Source organism: Conger conger, chromosome 8, assembly GCF_963514075.1.
Source record: "Conger conger chromosome 8, fConCon1.1, whole genome shotgun sequence".
Classification (NCBI taxonomy): domain Eukaryota; kingdom Metazoa; phylum Chordata; class Actinopteri; order Anguilliformes; family Congridae; genus Conger; species Conger conger.
This window is the reverse complement of record NC_083767.1, coordinates 11,822,102-11,847,171: the sequence shown is the minus strand read 5'-3', so window position 1 is coordinate 11,847,171 and position 25,070 is coordinate 11,822,102. Positions and strand designations below refer to the sequence as shown.

Here is a 25,070-nt window from a genome sequence, read left to right as displayed (position 1 = left end):
AGACACATACGGAGGAACTCAGATCAGGTGGCTGTAAGTAATGTATCCTTGCCACAGCCTGGCACATGCTTGCGTCCTGCAACTCTACTCCTCCAAGATCTCATTTCCACCATACTCACCATACTTACATTTGGCACCGTGGTTATTAATAACTCCTTGGAGTCCACCAGGGGGGTTGGTGGGAGAGGAAGAGGAGCAAAGGCATGTGGACAGGTACAAAGACCCTCACACAGGGTCCTATTCCATGAAGGGGCCTGCTCAGGCAGCTCACTCAGGAGACCATTAAGGGGCCTGTCCCATGAAGGGGCCTGCTCAGGCAGCTCATTCAGGAGACCACTACGCGGCCTATCCCATGAAGGGGCCTGCCCAGGCAGCTCGCTCAGGAGTCCACTAAGGGGCCTATCCCATGAAGGGCCTGGTCAGGCAGCTCACTCAGGAGACCACTAAGGGGCTGGTAGAATGATAAACGATAATTGCATTTCCTGTTACATACAGCAGAGAGATTCTGTGGTTGGCTGTCCAGTTTAACTTGTACCTGAGATTTTGTTAAATCTGAGCTATTTTGGATCAATTGATAAGAATTGTCTCAAGGTCAACGTATGTGACAGTGTATGGGAATTCATATGTTAAACCAGGATGTATATGTGACTGCTTGAAAACATGTTCATTAAAAATAAATCAGTGAAAATTGTAAAGTCTCTGCTCTTCATCTGAATCTTTGTGAGTGTCATGCTGTATATACCATTTTATTACATCATCCTGGATACGCGCATCTCTGAAAATGCCAAAAAATAAAAGTACCATGCATTTTTGTAGCTGGAAATCCTAGTTATTATCTATTAATGCAAAGTGAGGTTTTTATGTGTTATAAATATGATACATTGTACAGTAAAATGTTCAGTACTGAATCAACACTGACGGAGTGAATGTTACTCTAATAAAGTACTTTGATCTCTGCTGGTTCTGTTAAAACTAAATGTACGCAGTTTTTTTTTTTTGTATTGCACTGATGCACAATTGTAAACTGTTACATAGGGGAACGCATCGCCTGAGTATTATTGCTTGAAGCCATCTCATTATTCAATAATGTCACTCTCAATTACTTATTTTGAATTTTCACAGTACGATTGATCCCTTTTCAATCAATTTTATATCGTAACTGTCATACCATGCATTGTTTCACCATAATACAAAGCGTCTGCAAAGCACTTTGTGATAAGTCCTTTGTTAAAAGTTCCCTATTGACTGTAGACAATTGAATTGGATTTTACTGATAGTTGTCAGAAAGGGACATAAATGACTAAGTATGTGATTCAAAGGAATACATGTAAAGCACAACATGGTAAAAACAAATCACTTTTTTGTTTACATAATTTTAAACTCAAATGTATAGTGGATGTAGCATCTGTACAGTCTGCTGTGTGGAGTGTGAGTGTAAGTGTATAGTATGTCTAAGGCTGGATACAATGTTTTTAATTGTGTATAAACTCTCCCACCAGTTATTTTTGGCAATGGTAGTGTACTAATGACTTCTATATGAGCATTACAATTACGTTCCCCAGTGTCAAAAAGGAAATATACTTTCTAAAAACAAAATAATAATAATAATAATAATAATAAGAAGAAGAAGAAGAAGAAGAAGAAGAAGAAGAAGAAGAAAATAATAATAATAATAATAATAATAATAATAATAATAATAATAATAATGATAAAAACAGCCCAAATCAGCATATTATTATTTTTGCAAGAGCATAATCTGAATCCTGGCACTATGGCGCCCTTGTGGCATAAGATGTGACAGTTCTCTAAATGTTCAGGGTGTTCAGAAAACATTTTTTTATTCACACGATTAAAAACCGTAACACAGCCCTACTCCTCGTAACCTCTGAGGACTAAGATAAAAATGTATGAAATTTGAAATGTTTTTCAGACCATTAAAACTATTTCTGCTACGTATATACATAAATATACCCCACTATATATGCACGTCAATCTAGAAGAATTCATCTCGTGCTGTGTCTCTGCGGTCGTGCTCGCAGGTCTCCCTAATTATGGCTGCCTTTCTCGAGAAAAAAAAATACACCACCGTGGTCGGAGCATTTTATCTTAATCACAGTGCGCCAGAATTGTAATTAATTTGACAAGTTTTCAATGAACCAAGAAATTCATATTACGAAACGTATCCTCGAATATCATAAGCGTCTCTAAATACCGCTTCGTGACAGAATATAATGGATGGAAAGGGGGAGACAGCGAGGGATAAAAAAAGGTTAAGACGCGAAGACGCAGCTTCCCACAGCTATTTCCCAAAAGGGAGCCCGAAGCCATCCCCCCTCCCAGTGCTCCTCGTGTTTCTATAGTAATTTCCAGCCAATGATCAGTAGGTGTCCACATCCCAGCTTCCTCACCTCAGCACCAATCAGCCACACACAGCGACAGGAGACGCGGACCGAGCTAACACTCGGCTGCTACACAATACACCCCGAACCGAGAGGAAACACCTAACCTTGCGTAACACACATTCGGTCCGGAGGTACACTCGGGGGTGCCGTCACCCCTTTATTTTTGCACTCATTTCTTACTTTTTCGAATACAGCCGTCAATAAAATGAACCTTTTGTTTTGAGCGCCAACGTTGTTCCTTCTCAGATTTTGCGTTCTTTCCCCCCTTCGTCGTGCAGTGATGCTCTATATTCGCAGACTGCTAGCGTCTGGAATCGCTTTTCGTCAGGAAACTGGTAGGTGATGCTCTTCCATTTTCCTCCCCCACAAATTATATTTGCATGCTTTCTGACAACTCGGTGTTACGTGGGTTGCGCTGGTGCCAAGTGATTGAGGCGCAGGAGGATTAATGTGTTTTAATTGCACAGTCCAGTACCCTCCTCGGATTCTCCAAGCATGACCTTTGATCCGAATGTCTCCGACAGACCAGACGGGGAGTAATTAATGGCACCGTGGTGCAGCGGCGTGAAGCTGCTCAACGGATGTACAGTACTTTCCCCGCTTACCAGCTATTGAATTTTTTTTGTTTCACTAAACTTTGTTTAGTGGTCTGATAATCAATAATTCAGATGTAATTATCTTTGCCCGTTGTATTGCTATCTGTTTATTTTGAGCCCAAGGGTTGGATTGATTGAGTAACAATTTGACCTCCTGCTGCTTATTCATTTAATATGTTCAATTTACCCAGCTATCTTAGTTTTCTGTTTTTCTTTGTTGAATAGCACACATTTGTAGTGTTTTTGGAGAGCTGAGTTTTCTGATCTCAAATGGCACAAAGGAGACGCAATACTTTGTCCTATCGCCCTCACGTTTTTACAAGTTAATATTTACAGCGACTGCAAGTAATTTAAACAAAGAGGGACCTGCTAGTTTATTGGCATTACATTCTTTAATCATTTGAGAAAAGTCATTTTCATGATGTTGTATTAGATATTGTCTGTAGTGAAACTGCTGCTTAGTCAGTCATAACAGTTCACTATAAATGGCTCCTCTAATCAAACAAATGTTACGTTTCGAATTAAAATGTTGAGGTATTTCTGAATTACAATAAGACCATCAATAATGGTATCCAGCTTGTTGCTTTAATTCACCTCTGTATTTTTGACTGCTGTAGTGTTCCTGAAGCGTATTGGCTTCAGCAATTAAAAGAAAACCTAAGTGAAGGTAATGCATGTGTCTAATGGGCTTTTATCAACGGAAACAAAATCCAGACGAACTTGAGAGAGGAAATGGAGTCGCCTTAGGCAACCGACACTACAGTGGCTGTGTCTTTGGCTTGGTTGGGTTTAAAGTTGCTCCTATTGGCTATCTTGCTCTTGTTCAGTAAATGTAATTGGCCTGGGAATGAATGAATTCCAGATGTCTTTCCAAGTTGGACTGAGGTGTATTCAGACTAGGTGACATAATATTGCATACGGGTCGCATTAATTGAAACTATCAGTGATTAACAACAGGGCAATGAACAGCAGTATTTCTGTATTGTTGTAGCTTTTGGAGGACATGTGTGCTCTCTCGATAATATTATATGGAGGATTGTGAGTGTGTAACCTGATGTTGCTGGTGAAATGCAATGGCTGTTTTATTTGTTTTTTCTTCATATCTTAAGAGAATGCTGGATGAACCAATAATCAGAATAAAAATGTATATTGACAACAGTAGGCCAAACTGTCTTTGAAATAATCACATTTCTCTCTAAAGTACTTACCATCTCATTGTAGCTTTATGAGTGTCATTGTTTGTTTTGGATTTTAAACACATGTTTGTGTTTCTCACCTACCCTGTAATTGTAATCAGTGAAAGAACAACTCTCAGAATTGCAATGTTGTGATATTAAAAGTCCCATCTGAAAATAATTTAAGAAATGTCAGGCGATTCTTCAAATAGGCCAATTGTATCTTCCTTTCCATGACATGATAAGCAAAACACATCAGAACCAGCATGTTATGTTATATAAATGTTGGCTGTTTCTTGTTTTAGCACAAGAGAGGATGACCAGGAGGATAAGGTCTAGTTTGTAACTGACCCCAGTTCCACGAAGGCGAATACGACCCTGGACTCTGTTTGTGAACCCTCTGCATAGTTCTGGCCATGTCAAACATAAACAATGCTCTTTGTGTCGAGAATGGACAGGGTCCTGACATTTCTCTCTTGCAAAAGGATAACCTTCAGCTGGACACGAGTGGATTAAACTCCGTTTTGGATTATAATGCGGAAATGGAAAGGTACAGATCTTTCGCAAACTTTTACAAAACCAACGGGGCGTTTCCACAGACTGCCAAGATTGCTCGCATAACCACGCCGATCTTTCCCAGCGCCAGAATCGGCGTGTCCCCTTGGAACTGCGATAACGCCATGCTCTGGGGAAGAAAATCGGCGGCAATAAACCCTAATAGGACCAGCATGCATAGAAATGACTCCCAGAGGCCGGGAAAGCCTGGCGTGCCGCCAGAGACGTTGCAAATGGCAAATAATAATTTCCTCACTACCTTATCCCCCGAACACTGCAGACCTTTAGCAGGAGAATGCATGGACAAGCTGAAATGCGGCGCTGGTGAAGCAGAGATAATGAATCTCCCAGAACGCGTTGGAACTTTTTCCGCTATTCCGGCTTTAGGGGGCATCTCATTACCTCCCGGGGTCATCGTCATGACAGCCCTTCACTCCCCCGCTGCCTCGGCAGCCGTTACAGACAGTGCGTTTCAAATTGCCAATCTGGCAGACTGCCCGCAGAATAACTCCTCGGCGTCCAGCGGAAACCCGGCGAAGAAGAAGAGGAAAAGGTGTGGGGTCTGCGCTCCCTGCAGGAGGCTAATCAACTGCGGGGTGTGCAGCAGTTGTCGGAACCGCAAAACCGGCCACCAGATCTGCAAATTTAGGAAATGCGATGAGTTGAAGAAAAAGCCAGGCACGTCACTCGAGGTGAGACATTTTCTCTCTCTCTCTCTCTCTCTTTCTCTCCCCCCTCTCCCCCTCTCTCTCCCTCTCTCTCCCCCTCTCTCGCTCTCTCCCTCCCTCATTGTGTCCCCCTCTCTCTCCCTTCCACACTCCAAAGCATTAACCTTTTCATTTAGTCACGTTTAAGCACTTCAGCTTTTTTTTTTTTTTTTAGTCCATGCCCACCCATGCCTGAACATCCCGGCCTTCTCAAATCTGCCTACCCGCCTAGCCTAATTGGCAGTAATTAGGGGTGTTTGCGCGGAGCACAAGCTGAGCTTGGCTCAGACACCCCTAATTACTGCCAGTCAGGCAGGGGCTGGAACACATCCGAACAACCCCGGGCTTGGCTGGGCTCCAAGCGGAGTTGGGAAATGGTTTTCAGCAGCAGACCTTCCCTCTCCGCACTTGATCATTTTAACCAATTATGCAAACTCTCTCCGGACGGACAAATCAATATCCCGCCCAACAAGTCCCTGCCACAAGGCCGAGAAAGTTGCAGCGATCCCAGACGTATTTTCAATAAAATGCCCCAAAGTTATGAAGAAAAAACGTGAGCGTTTTTTTTTTTTTTCTGGTGATGGCTGAAATTGAATTGACTGAGGTTAAGGCTCTACCGCCATTGCTGCGAATGCTATAATGCACGTCACGCTAAGATAGTACATGCTATAGCTTATACATTTTTACTCACTGTTGACAGTTTAAATTTAATTGCAATAATTGGACCATGTAAAAGTCCCCTTTTCTAACAGGAATTGCATAGTGACAGTGAAAAGATGACATTATACAATGAAAATTGTCTAATAAACAAAATTCATGCCAATACTGGAGGACTAATTACATTTGTAAAACCAATTATTTAATTGCCCTCTCACAGATTATTTTGATATGCTTTTAATTGAGTTGTGCTGTGTTTGGCCACGTTATTTCTAAACCTCTCATGAATATATTTTACTGTGTGTCAATTGATATTTATTCTTATTTTGCGTATTTGATAGTATATAGCAATGGTGTGCTTTATAAAATTGCATATAGCATTCTTCATTTAAACATTCCATGAATACAGGAAATATTAACTATTTGAAGCAAATGGGTAAATACTACTGATTATTTGGTTTTCAAGCAAGTGTTTAATGAACTACATCTGTGTTTCTAACTCTCTAATTCTAATATGCTTAGTGTGCTTTATAAAATTGAGTAAGTACCATATTTTATGCTTTCTTTGTATTTGCATTTTGGAGATCAAGGGCAGTGGAAATCTTATTCAGTACAGGGGCTGACAAGGCTAAAAATGTAGATCATATCTGTCCAGTGAATTGATAACACTAACCTTGAAAACTGTAGAATCACGTGATGCCATTTGTGATCTGATCTCTTGCCATTAACGTTAGTACTGGTTGAATGGCTGGGCCTGTGTACTTTGCTTCTACTTTGGTTCAGGAGGAAATATGCAGAATCATTTAAGATGTATAAAATGTATCACGTAATGCATTTTGAATGTATGTTGATCAGACAAAATGTGTTTGAGATCCACGAGTCAGTCAGTCGTTTTGCTGTGATTTTAAACATAATGGTGGTTTTTCTCCATTGAGAGGAATCCTCTCCAAATTGGCCAGAAGACAATGTCTTGTGGGGTTCAAACATTGACTGAGGAATGACAGATGAAATAAAGATTCACATAGGTCATTGCTTAGAAGGTCCAATATATATACAATCTTGTTTATTTAATTAATTCATTTATTTATGAAAACCAAGGGTACAGCAAGAATATACAGGTAGAAGCACATGTATGCCTGTTTTCAATGTGGCATGGTATGTGGGGAAGGTATGTACTCACTCTTACAGATCAATAGAGATTTGCACACACACATACACACACACACTCACACACAAGAATGCGCAAGCTCACTATCTCAGTAAACCCATGCCTCATACCTCGTGCCTTGGAAGATGTGATAAGGCTCTGGCAGCTAGTCATATTTCGCTGTCAGTCTTTCCACATGGGAATAACCCTGAACTAATTATATCTTAAGTAGCTGTGGAAAAATGCAAATCGCAATTTTACTCACACCCCTGAAATGGTAGAGCCAATTTACTCTTAATACCAGTTTAATTTAGCTGGGTTATATGTTACCTTGGAGGGTTGTCCAGTGTCACTGCGTGGTGTGCTTCCCTCTCTTATAGACCCCAAAATGGAGCTTGCATACGGAGGTATAGCATCTTCCACATTCCTAGCGCTCAATACCGTTTTGGTGAGTTTTTTTTATTCCAATAAAGATATGTCACCTCGGATATTTCATTAAAATAAAATGTAGGAGAAATAAATGTATAAAAATGCTTCTTCTTTCAAGTCAGCACCTTGCTTTATTGCTTAGTGGTGAATCTTCCTATTGGACAGGTTTCTGCAGTCTACCTGCGCTAGTTGTGTGGTTTCCACTAGCCATGTCTGTGTGGTTGGTCTCTAGAGTGAAAATGGCTTTTTCTGTGCATCTTAAATTTCATGCATATTTCTCTGCACCCTTCAAAAATAATTTAGACTGGTGTGATGGTAAGAGAGGCCTGCATTACGATTGGGCAGTTCAAATACGGGAAGAATTGCCAGAATAAAGGTCATCGTTTTCAATTGTATACTGCAGGCGGAAAAACCTCAGCCAACAGAATTTCAAGACACTAGGTTTCACCTATCAACGTTATTTCAGCCATTACTATGCATTCATGCAAGCTCAGGTCCTTACCAGCAACAGATTAAGCAACCACAGATCGCCAGTCTTGTTACTGAGATGAAGGCGTCTTTGGAATCAGTCGTTCCCTGCATCCCAATCTGCCATAGAGACACCTGAACATCTGCGACCAGATTAGCCCCCATACTGTGAGAAAGAAGCTCCAGGATGCACACTCACATCAGCTCAGTATGGATAGACGGCTCAGGGCAAAACGTCAGGTCTGCTCATGCAAATGTTCCTTCAGAAAGTAGCGTGCTGATGACAGCACAGCCAGTGATGAGTCAAAGTTTCATCTGAGCCAAAATGGAGACAGGTGGAGAGTGTACCGTCCAGGTGTCGGTCAAGTCATCCAGTTGGTATGTGAATCTATGGCCTGTGATACAAGAGATGGAGATCATGGTTAGTGTGTATCACATGTCTTCATGACTGTGGAATATAAAAATGAAGGTCCTGCATTTTTTGTGACTATTCCAGACTAACGCCCAGTTATGTTCTGGTGTGACTTTACACAGAAACCTTCTTGGCATACAGTGTGCGTGAGTGATTGGCCACCCTCGATGTCTCGAATGAGCCTCTTCGATGCTTCATCGTCACATGACCACCACCATGTCCACTTGCTGAGGCTTGTGCTTCCTGCTAAGTGGAATATGATTTTCCTCAGAAATAAGAGCTCTTCTGAGGTTGATTTCTGCATTTCTGGTATGAGAGTTATTCTTGTCGGAGAAATCATTCGCTCAGCTACTTTTGTCCTTAATTAACCAACATGACTCATTTTAAAAGCCGTGATTAAGTTTAACAATGCGCATTGATTGTAACATAGTGTAGATGAGTGTTCAAGATTTTACCAGCCCAACTTGGCAGCATTGCTAGTGAGTCATAATCAATCATAATATGAGTAGCTTGTTAGTTATTTTATTTTCAATGGCCACTGTTTAAGAATAATCATAATTGTATTAATAAATTAATGCAACTCTCTTTTTTCACTCAAAATCTTCTCAATTTACTTTACTGATATAATTGTATAAGAGCTTTTGCAGTTTTGTCATGAATTATCTGTGGCTGACTGCTAAAGTGCATTGATGGGCTCTAACAAAATGGACACATCCGACACATTTAGGTCAATTGAAGATGAATACAGTAAATTAGGGATTTATTACAGTATGTTCATTTAGAAAACAACCAATCATTAATTCACCAATAACCCAGTATTCCAGCTTGTACAGCTAGAATGTTCTTAGAGTACCTGTTACCTCCTCTGTGGATATCATACTAGTTACAGTAGTTAATGTAAATGCCTCTTTGGGTGCAGTATGACATTCTGACAGGTAAGGTTTTGGATAATAACATAAATACTAGGTAAGGAATACACAAATAATATTTGTGTAAAAATATATTTTCATCACTGAAATAAAATCTATCAGGGCCTATTTTTGTTTTCTTCGTAAGAGCAAGATAGATAATGCATTCTTACCCTCAACATCCATGCCATGATCTCCATATACCTTAATGACACTATCTGCATGTAGTTCTGATGTGTGTGTGTATCCTGTTTAGTATAGCAGATCACGGAACTGTGCCATCCATGGAAAAAAGCTACGTACAGTACAGTATATCAAAACCCCTCTGTTCACTTCCTCCTGACAGGAAATGGCATTTTACTGAGAATGCGTTCTTCTGCAAAATGCCTTTTTTGTGTGGTAATGAAAGGATGAAATGATTGAACGAATGGAAGGTCAGTGGAAAAACTATATCGTACAAAAACCAAAGAAGCCGGGACCTTGAAGAAATGGTAGGAGCCTTTCCATAATGAGGGATAGCGGGCCCAATCGCGCAAGCTAGATTGTGTGTCACCGCCGAGATGGAGCGTGCTCGGAATAGATAAGAGTGATTTGGTGGTCGTCCCCCCCTCGCCGTCCCTGAAGATAACTGAAAATGCTCCCAGCCAATCTCTGCAGGGCAGGGGGGGGGGGGAGCCTGGGGGACAGATAGCCTTTACATTCGATCTGCTGACTTCAAAGTTGCTGGATTTACACAAGCTTTTAAAACAGCTGATTAATTTGACTGCGGCTAGAAAAAAAAGGCCTCCCCACACAATTTGTCTCATCCTTTAGGGCAACCTCAAGCTCCTGCCAAGACATTGGGGTATTGCCATTTGAGCTGCTCGCGGACCGCTTAATTATACACACCTCCCGGTGAGGAACCCAGGGGTATGCTAGGCTGGAGCAGAAGGTCCTGTTTCGCCGTGCACCGCAGATTTCCTGTCAGCTCATATTTACCCTGCCGGTCCCTTGGCCTTAGCCATTCATTCAAAAGGATGCAGGTGCAGCATGAAGAATTTACCAGGTTTTTTTTTTTTTTGGGGCACTGCCACCAATTAAGACAAAAGCATAACCAAGCAGGCCCAGGCTTAGCTCTTTGGTGTGGGCTATTGCCTCCTTTGTGGTGGTTTCATCTTCCATATTGCAGTTTAGCAGTGAGAGAGACTGCATTGACAGTGGTCTTTATCTGGAGGGGGGGAGCAGTAATTCTGCTGGCAAAAATGCGTTGTTAATGATAGAGGTCAGAGGAGAAGGGCCAGACTGGTCGAAGCTGACAGGAAGGTGAGAGTAATGTAAATAACCACACATTACAACAGTGATATGCAGAAGAGCATCTCTGAACACACAACACGTCAAACCTTTAAGTGGATAGGCTATAGCAGCAGAAGATCAAAAAATCTAAAAAAATAAGTCTAATAAATACATAATAAAGTGCTCACTGAATGTATATAGTTGAGCTTTAGATGTTCAAGGTACTTATTTCAAAGGAGTGAAGTAAAATAAAAAACATACGAGAATTTTCAATTCCTGAGTTATAATTTGAAAGCTCATTAATCCTGAACTAAGCACAACCAGAATAGTATTTGAAGGTGCCCAAATGGTAAATGCCATCAGTGTACTTATAGTTTCCTATTCAAAAACTTTAGGCCCTCTTGTCTGTCTTTGTTCATCAATATTTGAGCTCAAACCTATAGCTGGCAGGGTGCATGCGTTAGTCTAGTGATATAACATCACAATTCTCCCTCTAAAGACTTTCATAATGAAAAGTCAAAAGGAGACTCAACATTGTTATTGAAGCACTTCACTTTTTTGGTTTTCATTGGCTCAAACTGAGAGAACTATATTTCTATAATTGTTAACCTTCAATCCAAACATAAAAGCTTATGGTAATGCTTATTACAGCCAATCACTTCTTCTGTTTCTACAGAAGAGAGACTTGTGCAACCCAGGGCTCTAAAATGATGTGTTGCTATAAACCCAGAAGTGCTTTGCACTTTCCAAAGGCCAGATCCAGCAAGGCTAGCACTTCCATTTGGAATATGAATAAGCAAATGTTCTGACCATACTTTTTGATAGCAGCCAATTTTACATTTTGTAATTTTACATTTTCCAGGGAAATCTACATTTAAAACTTAATGTCTGAACTATCTTTTGACATTGCTATTTGTATTGTTTTGCTTTTAAATATGCAGAATGTTCAGTGGCCTTTTGTTAATGTTGATAGAAAAAAATAACATCTAGTAACTTTATTAATGAATGCATAAAAACTTATCTTGTGAATAAACATGGCATTTTACCTGCCATCCTTTCTAGTTATACGCACCAAGACAGGGAAGCTATATTACATTAGATTATCCACAAAATTGAAAGTGTGCTATGGCGATGCTTTTGAGCCCATTAAATCTTGCAAGTACACTGTAAAAAATGATACACCATATCTACCCAATACAATTAACGTAACAGATTACAAGTACAGTATTATTATTGAATAAACATAACATAATAATATTGCTTAAATTGATATAATACATAATATTATTGATTAATCTGCTAACTTACCTTCATTTTATTGAGTAAATGGGGGTGTTATTTTTGGCAGGGTACCAGAAAGAAATTAGGCGTAGTTCACAAAGTGGCAGTTGGTGGGAAGCACAGGCAGCTGCTCTACCAGGAGAATAACAGCACTGTCTGGGTCATGCATATTCAAATTGTCTTATCTACATACATGTCAGTGCCAAATGACTAGTTTTATACAGGAGAAACACAGGACATGTCCTGTGATCTCAGATTACCACTTGCATGGATTATACTGTATTTTTAAGGTGACCCGAAACCTTGCTGTACGGTGCAGTCTATTTACTGTAAAAGTCTTGCAATGTGCAAATTTGTGAATGAGTGTGGCATCTGTCAAAGTTGCAAGAGGAAGATGCCAATAACACCGTAAATGTGTTAGAAAGTGAATCTTCCAGACATACTAGAATTGCTTGACAACAAAGATGACAATGGACCCGCTCCCTGTAGTTTTCTGCTATAATGTAAGTACTCTGTTGTTCTGTAAGGAGAAAAATATTCCAACTTCAATAAAAAATAATTGATTCAATATGGTTAGCTGAGATGGTAAGTTGTTCCCTGACATATTGAAGAGGTCAATTTGCTGGTAATTCAACCAATCTTGTGGCACAATGTTTCATTTTTTTAGACATTATTCATTTTTCTGGTAAATTACAATAAAGCCCTTGTAAATTGGCAGGCAAGTTTTCAATCAGTGTTTATGAATCACTCAACTCAATTTAAAAAATACTAGCCTTTTACTTTATTTATGAATTCAGAGATAACATGACACTAATATCCATTTTTTGTTAAAAAGTAAGTAAATAGAAATTGCTGAGACAAATGAGACCAGATGCAGCCTCAAAAGTGAAGTAATGAAGCTGACAAAATTTTTTGCTTTTAAAAAAAACAATCTTATAAGGCTGATCTGGTGGCCGAAACATCATGTTTCGCAACTAAAAACAGTGTACTTGTGACTGTGATCAAAAAAACTGTTTTTACATGGTTGCATGGACTTGCATCAATACTCTAGTGAATCAGTTGTTAATATGGCACAGGTAACATTCTCAACTTTTGTGCACCAGCGGATCTATACCCCAGAGAGTTTTGGGAAAATCTGAAGAAACAATTACATTTAGCTTCCCTGTCCTTAGAACTGACCTGTGTATTAATAATGTGACTCATCATGAATGAGGGCTACAGGAGCATTTGCCTATGGAGACACAAGCGAAATACTTCCAGTCACTGGAAGCCTGTTTCCTAATGGACTACGGAGTCCAGACTACGACTCTAAACATGAAGCATACTGCCGCTGGATCCAATGAGTCCTTGCAAAAAGTACAGGTACTCCACGTGTATATTTCATTAAAGATTCCTATGGACCTTTACAAAATGATTGTTTGTGATTTGTCATTTGCTTATGCACCATTGCAATTTTGTCATTTTGGGAGAAAAATTGGGAACATGTCTTCATATATGAAGCCCTTGCACAAACAGAGTTGTCTTGGCCTGACTGAAAGGCATACTGTGGTGATGATGATGATGATTATTATTATTATTATTATTATTATTATTATTATTATTATTGATGGTTGTATCCCAATTAATATTTTAAGAGTTATGCTGCTTCAAGAAAATACTAAACTCTCAACCAGGTTGGGAGGGCGTATTTTAATTATATTGAAAATCAGTGCAGTTTATGCTTAATTTAGCGCCTGGGAGCAGGGCTCAAGTGTTGGAGGCCTCCTGCCCATATGCCAGGAAATATGCTCAGAACCAAGAGTCCTGCTGCTACTTTGCATTTTGTTTCAACATTTCAGAGAACTTGCAATATGTTGCCTCATTTAGCCTTCGCCCCCCTCCTCCCACGGGCACCTAATGGCAGGCAGTGACGCATCCTCTTCAGAGAACGCTTTTGGCTGAGGATCCGAACGTCTCTGTGCCACAGCCCCAGATAACCGCAGTCCCCTCGCTGTGCGCGGAGAGATCGCATTTTACAGTTACGTTTACCCCAAGCGGTGTCTCAGGTTTCACGTTCCATATTATGTGGGGGGGAGAAACAAAAACCTTTTCTACCTCTGGGTTTAACAGCAGCGGCTAAGGGGCTTCTCTGCTGTGGAGACACAAACTACAGAGATGATGTGCAAACTCGCCACTTTAGTTGCACTGATATGTATTTATTTACGTATCTATTTGAATACTATCACATAAATAAAATTGGCTGGTGCAGCAGCTATACAATTCAGCAGGGTTTTCACTTTGACTGTTAGTTGTCTATAGCCTACTCTTGTCCTGAACCAGTCACATCACAGCATACGTGTAATTCATTGGTGGAATCGTTTACGACAGGGGTTAGTAGTAGCTAGCTAGCTTGCTTGCCTAGCTAGGACAGCCTATTTCTGACTGTTAGCAATGGCCTTGAAAGTTGCCAGACATGTTATATAACATGGTTTTGGTGGCTGATACTTAGACTATTTAGGTTAGTGTTGTTTGTGATAAGCCTTCCCGATTGTTATTTTGTTTGTGTTGAGTCAAGGGTTTAGTGCATTAGTCCACATTAGCTTAGTCTTCTCCATTCTGATATTTGGTCTGAAAAACCACTGAACCTCTTGACCATGTCTGCATGCTTTTATACATTTAGTTGCTGTCACATGATTGGCTGATTAAATATTTGCATTACCAAGCTGGTATACAGGTCTACCTGATAAAGTGCTCAGTGAGTGTATCTCCATCAGTTAAGACAAGTCATGGCATGATCATGTTCCATTTGGCTTTCCCTAACACCTGACTTCAACACAATTATTTCTAGCTGCTAAGTCAATGGAGTTCTGTATACTGTAGAAGCTAACTGAAACTGACGATTGAAGCTTTTCCTTGCATCAATTCTTCAGCATTGATCTCCTCTTATTTAATTACAGAGATAATGTTCAAGAACTGAATAATTTCCCCTGACTTATTTTCAAGAAAGAGGATGGAGATCATAATAATATCTTTAATATTGAATATATATACATTTGAACTTGGTATAAATGGTAATATGAATGTAATATTTACATTTTTTACATTTACATTTTTGTCATTTAGCAGACTTGTATAACATATAAGTATAATATTTCTTTGTTACTTAACAATTTCTTTACAGGAACAACTTGCCTTTCCTTTAACATGTAGAAGGAGGTGATTGGAAATTCACTTTATATTTCACAGAGAATTTGGAAATTTAATATGTTAACTACTGAAAAAAGCAGATGTAAAGAAAAGTAAAATTAATTGCAATGTCTCCTAGAGTTTTATTCTATTTTAACCAGAGATACGACAGCAAGTCGTAGAAATAGTGTGGTAATAAAAAAAAATGCATTCTATAGTAGACCACCAAAAGGAACACCATTTCAGGAAGATTATGATCCCAATGTCTGCTGTGCTACTTTCCGGTGATTCTTTTTTCAACTTCCTTGCTGAAGGTCAAATACCATGTGAGGAGCGGATGTGCACTTCGCGTAGCTATGCGTGCTCTGCTCGGTAACAGTAATCTGCTTTAAGATGTTTGAGAAGGGATAGATTCCTTTTTCCTTTGCAGCTTCCTAGACTAATCCTTCACCCCTAAATCACACCTCGTATGCAAGGCGGTGCCTCCACAACATAATACGCTCTTTTTTCAACGAGTCGGCAAAATCCATACATGTCCGAATGCTCACAAATACTATTTGATAAATGCTTCTATCACTCATTCTATCAGAAACATCTGTGCTTTTGTTCTGTGTGTTCATTTCCCTAAAAGCTGGGATTCAAGGCGATGCAGTACCGTGTTATTGCATCATAGCTGGAGTAATCTTGCAGCTCTGGCTCATGAGTTTATTATGGATCATGATGACTCATGAGTCACTACCATTTAGATCAGGGAGCAAGAACATTGGCAGTTTAATTGGCAGTGATCTCATTCAGCTTATGTTAGAGCTTTACGTTGACAACTTTTTTCAATTTTGGAATTTTCAGTAATTTTGTTACATTTGCAACAGTAGTTTCCAAGATGAAACCTCAAACTCCCTCAGGTCTCAGAAGGTCAGTAGGGCTGGCAGAAGTCTGGTGTGGCAGGTGGGTGGTACACAGAGGTAACGTAGGTTAATGAGGAAGGGTACACTCCAAGGTCAGGTCCCTCGAGCACTATGTCCATCGTCTGAAACTGAATAAATGCCAAACAGCTGTATTGTGTGCAGGGATGGGGGTGTAATCTAAACAGTCTGATTGTAACATCATTTATTGTTTGTGGGGCATTTTATTTGCCAAGTATCCTAAATTCCAAAATCCACTGCACTGTCCATAAAGCTGTATCATCTACATCCATAAAGCAGTATCATGTACACCTGAGTAAAAGTGTGAAAGGACATGTCTTTGTGCTTTGCGTATCAAAGATTATTTTTGATAGCTATAATGTTAGATTAGATTGCATTAGCTATACAATATATGTAGCTCCTAGTAGTTAAAACTACAATAAATAAATAAAAATAACAATAATAATATTTATCTTATTATGCACGTATGTAACTTAATGCTTCAATAATTCTGTCCTCTTTTCTTTCATTCGACTATAGGCTACAGTTAGTTAGTTTATTAGCTAGATAGCTTATGTCATACATCTGCACCACTAAAAAACTGATCTGATCCTGATTACAGCTTTAGTTTTGAACAAATTTGTATTCCAACAGGTTTCATTGACTGCTAATATACTATAGAATGTCGGATCTTGTGGCATAGCTCACACTAGCACACACATTCTCTGAAATGGTTCAAATCTTTTCACTCTCCAAACCCCCAGCAGTGCTGCACAGCTTCACAAATATGTAATGAGAATGTTCTTAGCTGAACATTCTAAAGCTGATGTAATAATCACAACAGGTAATTTAAGGGAGTTCTAGAACACTGATTTAGAAATATTGCTGCTCTTTAAAGGGTTAATAGGAGGGCGGAACAGTTGGCAGAGCTGTCGCAGGCAAATCACAGCTGCCTGTTGGGCAGGAGAAGTTGGAGGGAATTCCTGCCAAATTAAACCCTCCCGTCTTGTGTGGCACTGAGGCGAAATAGGCACCCCTCCCTGGGATTCTGGGTAACAGTCCATGCTGGCACAGAAAGATTTGATTTCGGCCCATGGGGTGAATCTCTCCATGTAGCACTGGCTGTATATGCCAGTCACAACTCTTCATGTGCATGTTGTCTGCACTCCAGAGAACAACCATATGGACGGTAGGTGAGCAACTTGTACAGTATATGATTAAAATGAAATACTCTATATTATTGTAATACCTGTATGGATTTAGGGATGTTCAAGTAGTACCCCAAACAGATGGTCTATGGACCTACATGCAATAGCTACAGTGTAGCTTTAGACTAATTTGGTATTCTTGAGGCAGAAATCTCCCCAAAGCACCAATATTCACATGAGTCCACTGCATTTCCACCTCGTCCCCCTTGTGAGAACAGGGCCTAATGTCAGGCGGCACTTTGAGAGAAATGTCCGATACAAAATGATATCATACTGTACTTATGGCAGCCAGCTGTACCCCAGTGGAACAGAGCTGGCAGTAATGGCTGAAAGAAGCACAAATTATGAGTGATGGTCTCTGGGTTATGTAAATGGGGCATCGCCGAGGCATTTAATTCTATACATACATTTGATGGAAGTGCAAAATCAATGTACGAAAACATGAAACATGAAATAACTACTGCCAGTAATTTAATACATAATTATTAACGCAGGTGAGAATGAATCTCTGTGAAACAGTAAGACACACACATGCTCCAAAAGTTTTAATCTATCACTGGGCAAGCATAGTCATTTATTGCGCTGGTGAAATCTTTCTGAGAACGGGCAGTGTACAATTGTGACCATAGTGGTTGTGGGGGCTTTGGGTAATCTGGTTCAGTCCAGTTTTGAAGGTAACATTGAGATCTCTTTTGTATAATGTGATGTCTGTATGTCTAAACTAATGTCATGAAATGCTGTTGACCAGTGCTGGTTATGACGCAAAACAAAAGTCTTTGAGAAGTCATCCAATAAAGTGTAATACAGTGGAAACATGCCAACTTTGCCAGGCTTCTAGAAGGCCAGGCCCTGCTCCTTACTAGCACCAGGCTGGCACGATAATGGAAAACATTAGTGAGAGTCAAGTAAGTTATTCAAGTAACATCCCTGCATCTTTACGCTCTGCGACTTCAAATTTGCAGCAGGTTTGGCTGACAGTATTTTATCTCCCATATAAATGTGTCTGGCTGCTGCAGAGCCAGGCAGCCACAGACAGCCACACACAGACAGGAAATCCACAGGAAGATGATACGATACGGAATACCGAATACGGCGTAAATGTATTTAATCAGTCTGCGCGCCATCCCTGAATGACATATCGCATATAAACAAGTCAATGATTCAGCTAGTTATGTTTACGATGTTTACGATTGTCAGTGCGCGTCCTGCTTAATTTACGGTTTTTATCCACACCACCTCAGACACTGAAGCGATCCAGTGCAGATTAATAGATGAGGATGACTGTGGTCATACGTGTAGTGGATAGTAGCATCAGTGGCTATAATGTTAGAGACCGGCTTCTCCCTCAGAGTGCAGGCTGATTGGTTGCTGTTCTTCGCAGGTTTGTGCTCAATACCGACCCAGAATTCCCGTCGTTTTGGTAACAAGCAGCGCACAACACATCAGTGACGGTTGGCTGCACCTGCAAAACTTTCCCTCAGTTTGAAAATAGTTCTAACCTGTCATGTTGCAATTTATAATGGATAGCTGCATAATAGCTGTAGTTCTTGGCTTTTAAAAAAATATGTTGTTACTGATTTCTTGTCTGTTATTCATTTGGCGATGGGGATGGGTTATTATTTCAACATAATAACATAATAACCTCTTCAGCTATATGTAGGCTTGTGATCATATATAAAAAAATTATAATTACATGTTTTGAAAGGTTTGCAAAAATACAAAGAATAAATGTAATTTTGGGTGACCTTACTGTGTTCTTGAACACACTTGCTTTGTTGGGACCGGGATGGTGTGAGAACTGTTGTTTTAATTACGGCACTGAAGCAACCCTGAACATAGAGGGATTGTGGTGTCAGGGCTGAAGTTATTTATTTATTTTGAAAGCTGTCAGCATTGCCTCCAAAGAATTGCAGTTGTGGAAGGTGGCCAGGCTCCCAGTCCATACGTTAATAAATAATGGGTATGTCAGGGCAACGTATGGGCCGTGCGTTATAATGAGCATTCTGGAGCACATCACCATGGTCCCCCGGCTGTCATTCATTCTCTCCCAGCGAGCAGCGGAAGGTCTGCCCGGTGACAATGAGAGCACCCCCCCATCCGCCCCCCCTTCCCACCGCCATCATACACGTGGTGCATTGTGCTATTTTTAAGGCCCATTATCTTCCAACGCAGCTCTTTGCATTAAATATCAATTTCTGAGATATTGGTTTGGAGAAATGCCCACTGCCATGGTTTTCGAGCAGTGCAAATGGACGAGGAAGGGCGAAAATCCTTCAAAATAAAGGTTTTTTTTTTTTTTATATGCTAACCTGAAGACCAGGCATTTCACGTGTGTTGACAGACGCAGTTTCGGTGGCACCTGGTTTGAAAGGGTCGTTCGCGGCGGATGAAGGGCTTTGATTGTGACAGGGAGCCGCAGAGGGGAGGGATTTTGGTTTTTTTTCCGTGTTTGTTTGCGGCGCCGTCTCGCTGAGCGCCGCGCGTCTTTAACGGCGTGGCTCGTGCCGCAGTCCGCCCCTCTTCTCCCCCGCTCAGTCACACCAGCACGTCCGCGCTGATTGAATTTTAGCCACTGCGGCGCTGCTCATTACCATCTTCCCTGTATTGTGCGGTTTATCGCCCTCGCACACCCCCCCTCTTCCCCCCCCTCAGGGCGAGCGAGGTGTGTGCCTGCAGGGTGGAGAGGGGAGAGAGAGGAGCGAGGGGGGGCTTCAGGGGGCTGGCTCCAGCTACGTCCCTGACAACCGGTGGATTAGCGAGCGATTATGAGTCAGCGGCTCGGCAAGCTCTGTTTCCCCTCCGCGGTCCGCGCGGGGCCCAGGGGCCCTGAGCGGGGACACACAGGCCGTCACGCACTGCCCGGCCAAGCCAGGTCCCCGCGGAATTTCACAGCCCAAACGCCATAATCAGGGGCCAGCGTAAGTCAGTGAACGGGAACTCCTGCTGAATTATAGATGGCTGTTTACGGATTGCTTGTTTGGCATGTTGCAGGCGTAGCCCCGGCGTGTGGAACTCCTGTGGCACAAGCTGAATGAAGCGTTCAGTTCTGCTGGGAGCTGTGCCGTATGTGGCACTGGGCTGAAATTTCTGCACTGCTAAAGCCAAAAAACAAGTCAATCTCCACCAGACTTTTACATTACAGTCATTTGGCAGACGCTCTTATCCAGAGCGACGTACAGTTGATTAGACTAAGCAGGGGACAATCCTCCCCTGGAGCAATGCAGGGTTAAGGGCCTTGCTCAAGGGCCCAACGGCTGTGCGGATCTTATTGTGGCTACACCGACCTTGCGTGTCCCAGTCATATACCTTAACCACTACGCTACAGGCCACTTCTAAATAAGAAATAAGAATCTAGGGTAAGACTTTTCAATTCAGTCACTTAAAACAAGGTAATATTTTCTACTTGGGAGGGAAAATTGATATTAAGTCTCATTACAAGACTATAAGACTTCAGACGGGCTTTCTTTGCAGTGTGGCTCACACCTGGGCCCTGCGTCAGTCCTGAGTGTGCAGTTGGTGGAGTGGGCTGGAGCAGGCTGGGTTTATCGTGCCCTCGTGTTCTGGATGGGCTGGGGCAGGGGTGAATTTCAGCAGCTCCCAGGATCAATGCCCCAGTGCCCTACAAAAATGAGGCCTCTGGAACCAGGGTCGATCCCGCAGAACCACACATCCAATTTGAATGACCCCCAGAAATACACTCACCACTTTGTACCTCTCCCTGAACCCTGCCTTTTCATCCAATTTTTAGCCATTTTATGAAATTTCACGTTGCTGAAATTCATACCCATTTTATGAACGAAGGTCTGATCTGCAACGAGCTCACTGAAACTGGTATAAACAGCAAAAATATGTCAGCAGTTGCTTTGGTTTCTTTTTTCCAGGTATTTACTTAACCGTGCCGTAAGTTCATTGGCAAATATGGCTGTATAGTACATAATGCAAGCGTTTCTGCTCATTTCAGTTCTGGTATCCATGTCAGCTCCAGTCCGCATTGCCTGACCGTTACGATGCGGCTAAGCAACGTGAGGATGGAACACGCTATCGGAAATGAGGCTCAGTCATCTGACCGGGTCTTTATTTGAGATTAAGAATGGCTCTTGCTGTAGTTTCTTGATGCTGTCTTCACCAGAACACCGTGTTCGGCTGTTAATTTTAATAGGCTAGGCTCAATTTTCTTTAATTTGAGGAAAATGTTCTCTCAGGCCCTTGTCTCTCACAGGCGGCTCTTAATTACGAGTGAACACGGAGATGTGCTTGTACTGCTGATGAACTTGAGACGTCGCGTTTTCACCTCACTCCAGTGCAGCCTTATTTCCGTCATCCTACAACAGTGTGCACGAAATCCCATAGCGCAGGCATACCTTGAAGTTTGGGCTCATTTTGAAGTGATTTCATCTTTTCTTTTTGCTATGGTTTATGCAGAAGATACAGTGCTCTTTGTGCACCAACAACATAGGCATCTTGCAGATCTAGTTCTTTACTGTGCTTGTTGATTGAGGATAATACAGACTGGCGGGTGTCCAAGTCACACTCGACAAAGATGGCAAGGTGAATGAATGAGGAAGTAGCGGAAAAAACAATGAACAGTTGAATCTGCCCTTTCACTACTGAATAAGAAATAACACAACAATGCTAGCGTAATTACTGTAACACCTAGTCTAATGATGCTACTCACATTGTTTATTTTTGTCTTTTTCACTCAAATGCATGCAAAACCATCTTTAGCGGTGCTTGATCATGCTGCATCATTATTTCACGCACATGTTGATTTAGAACAGCCCGTCTCATGTTATACTACAAAGTTTTAAAAATGTGCAATGACATAACTTTCCTTTGCATTTATTTCCTTATATAATCCCATTCTTGCAGCTGACACAAAGATTGTCAAGTTTGCGTTCGGCCTTTGTGTCCTTCAGCTGACCTTTAAAGTGGAATCGAATGTGACGGTGTCTGATGAGAAAGGACTCCATTCAGTGCATGCTGGTCCAGCAGTACAGAAGAGCTTATAATGTGTAAACACGTTTCATTTCGCATTGAACACGCGCGCGTGCTGCTCCTAGACTCAACCAAGCAGTAAAGCAGCGGAAATGCAGAGCCGTCCACAGTCGTCTCCGCAGGTCGGCGGGTTTAAAATAAGCCCGGAGCGCTTGCTAGGTTGTGGCTTTGTCTTGCACGAGGCGGAGCGGTGCTAGTGTTAATGGTGTGGTGAGTCACACACTAGCGCTTCTCTCACATTGTGTACGGAGGCCCAGTCAGACATCCTGTCCTTCCACACGTCAGCCGCCAGACGATAACTACTCCAGCAATACAGAATTCATTAGCGGTCGGGAGTTATGCCGGTTTAAACCGGTTCCGGTTCCCAGGACTAGGTGATGGACGCTCCTCTGTCACACTGTGCATACTTATGACATGGCTGATTGCATGTACATTGATTAATAAAGATATCTTCAGAAACTGAAGGGGATTATTATTGTTGAGCCTTTTAAGTGTCCGAAAGCGCATGATTTGTTTTTGTTTTTTTATAAAAAATGGTCCTTTTGAGCTGAATCCATTTTCCAGTGAAAATATAAGAAAAAAATATATTACATGCAATGTTATTATGACTGCCAAACTTGAAAAAGCGGCGCTTACACACCTGGCTCAAGACCTGGCACATCTTAGGATAAAGATGATAATGCTCCCTTCGACAGTAGCAAAATGAGCCGCTGCAATTAAATGCTTAATTTAGTTTGGCAAATTGAGCCAAAGTATCGAAAATGTCATTATCTGTAATCACTCTTTTCCGTTGATGTGCATTTTCATAAATTTTATGAATAATATAGTTAAGACATAAGATGAGTTGGAAAGATGGTCTTTCACAAATTTACCAAAATTTAAAAAATAACATTATGTTTTATTGTCTGTGTGCTGAATCATCTTCCATTTGCAAACATGTTGTGTCTGCTCTTCTTCTGTAGAGGACGCCAGCCAATGGGGGTGAAGCATTCCGGTGGTTCTTCTAGAACTTTTGCCTCCACAGTATTACACAGAAAGCATTGGAGGTCTGAGGCCCCAAAATCCAGCTTCTGAGAAGGAAAAAATGATGTAAAAGATGGTGTTGGTTTAACTCTGTAATTTCCTTTTCTGTGTAATAATGTACCTTTTGACAGTATCATAATGTATATTTTGATGTCAATAAATGTGTTTTAGTGTTGTGGCTGTATGAAGAACAGTCATGCTAATGTAAATGACACAAAAGACAATCAAGACAGAGAAACTTAAACAGAGGTGGCCACAGCGAATAACAACCAATTGCAACACAATACACTTTATAGATCAGGAGCAATAATCTTAGAAGTGACTACTGTACTCTTTTTTTCTCCAGTTTATTGATTTATGTATAAATTTGGAACTATATATTTCAGGTTATTCCCCTTTGTGCTATCTTTGTGGGGCCTGTGTTTTCAACACACTGCAAGAGCAAGCCCTCATTAATGAATGAGCTGGTTGATAATTGAAACAGTGTGAAGGGACAACGACAGCGTTTCAGTTTGTTTATTTTTGTTGTTTCTCAGCACGCTGCAGAGCAGGGCACATTGTCTTGCGTAGCACGTCGCAGTTTTGCAGAGGAAACATAATTACCCACTTTCGCTAGCACAAGACTAACAGTTGAGATATATTTTATTGTATTGTCTACGTCTCGTTGAGACACTAAAAATTGTTGAAATACATCAGCCATTAATGGAAGGAGAGATATCAGAGGGAAGAAGCTGTAATTACGCTTATGCTGGATTAATTAGTAAAGACTACATAACAAACACAAAATAGCCTGTGGGCCCTTTAAGAATTCTTTTGTTGTCGCTTCAAAAAAGCTGTTGAAAATGTAGGTAGAAATACCACTAAAGGTATTTCGTCTTTTTTCATTCTAATTTAGCATTCAATGCAGTATAATGGATTGTAACTTCCCACTGCACAGATGTACATGACTTCACGAAATGTGTTGAAGAAAAAAAGTTAAGTACACATTCCAAATCGATTATTCAATAAGTTGCTCATTGTCTTAACCCTAATGTTGCATGTATAAATGTGTTTTGGTTTTAAAGATTATCAAGAATTTGTATATTGTTGTTGTGATGCTTTTATGTGTTAAATAAAAAAGAAAGATAAAAAAATAATTTGATGTCAATTAATAATGGAAATTTTTACTCTCACATGTACAATTAAACATTGACTCTGATTACCAGCAATTTCCTTTCTGTCATTTTGGTCATATGTTGTGTACAGTAAACTACAGGAAAGCCAACTTTTGTCATTAACATCCACCTAATTATGTCATGTGCAGGACATGTTCAAATGAGACGTTGAACTTAGTAAATCTTGGCACCTTGGGGCTGAGCTTGCAGTGCAATTGGCTGGATTCACTCATTGATCAATGACATACAGTCACGTTTCTTAACAAGTTCATCAGTAGCGAGTCAGATTATGCTTTGGAAAAAAGGGATAAAACGTGTAAGTCAAAGTTAAGGACAAATGTTGACAGAATCCAGGCAAGTGTCTAATTGGTTATGGGCTTGTCCATAGGGTTCTGCTGTTGTTCTGCTGTTTGTTTCCCTGATTTTTTCTTGGAAAAGATCATTCTGGGTAAGTGGATAATGTTAAATTAGGAGGGGGGCGGGGACTTGCCTGAAATAAAGGTCCCTGCTGAGCAAATATATGGTCCTGTTTGATGAAGGGAGAGAAGAGGGTGTGCTCTCTGCCATCTCTGGTAAACAGAGCATGATAATGTGGAGTAGAACTTGGCTCAATG

General features: G+C 40.8%; 1 protein-coding gene across 1 annotated transcript; it reads left to right on the top strand.

The window, feature by feature from the left end:
- The first annotated feature begins 2,459 nt into the window (after positions 1 to 2,459).
- Positions 2,460 to 24,503, top strand: LOC133135911 (CXXC-type zinc finger protein 4-like). Its single transcript, XM_061253256.1, has 3 exons — positions 2,460 to 2,737; positions 4,479 to 5,420; positions 23,242 to 24,503. The coding sequence occupies exons 2-3, from the start codon at positions 4,590 to 4,592 to the stop codon at positions 23,284 to 23,286; spliced, it is 876 nt and encodes a 291-aa protein (XP_061109240.1). The 5' UTR covers positions 2,460 to 2,737; positions 4,479 to 4,589; the 3' UTR covers positions 23,287 to 24,503.
- Positions 24,504 to 25,070: the final 567 nt, after the last annotated feature.

What these genes read in the sequence shown, in the direction of transcription:
- LOC133135911 (XM_061253256.1), top strand. Translation starts at nt 4,590, where the DNA reads ATGTCAAACATAAACAATGCTCTTTGTGTCGAGAATGGACAGGGTCCT. An exon ending in AGCCAGGCACGTCACTCGAG is followed by an intron (nt 5,421 to 23,241) that starts GTGAGACATTTT and finishes CTTCTTCTGTAG; the next exon opens with AGGACGCCAGCCAATGGGGG.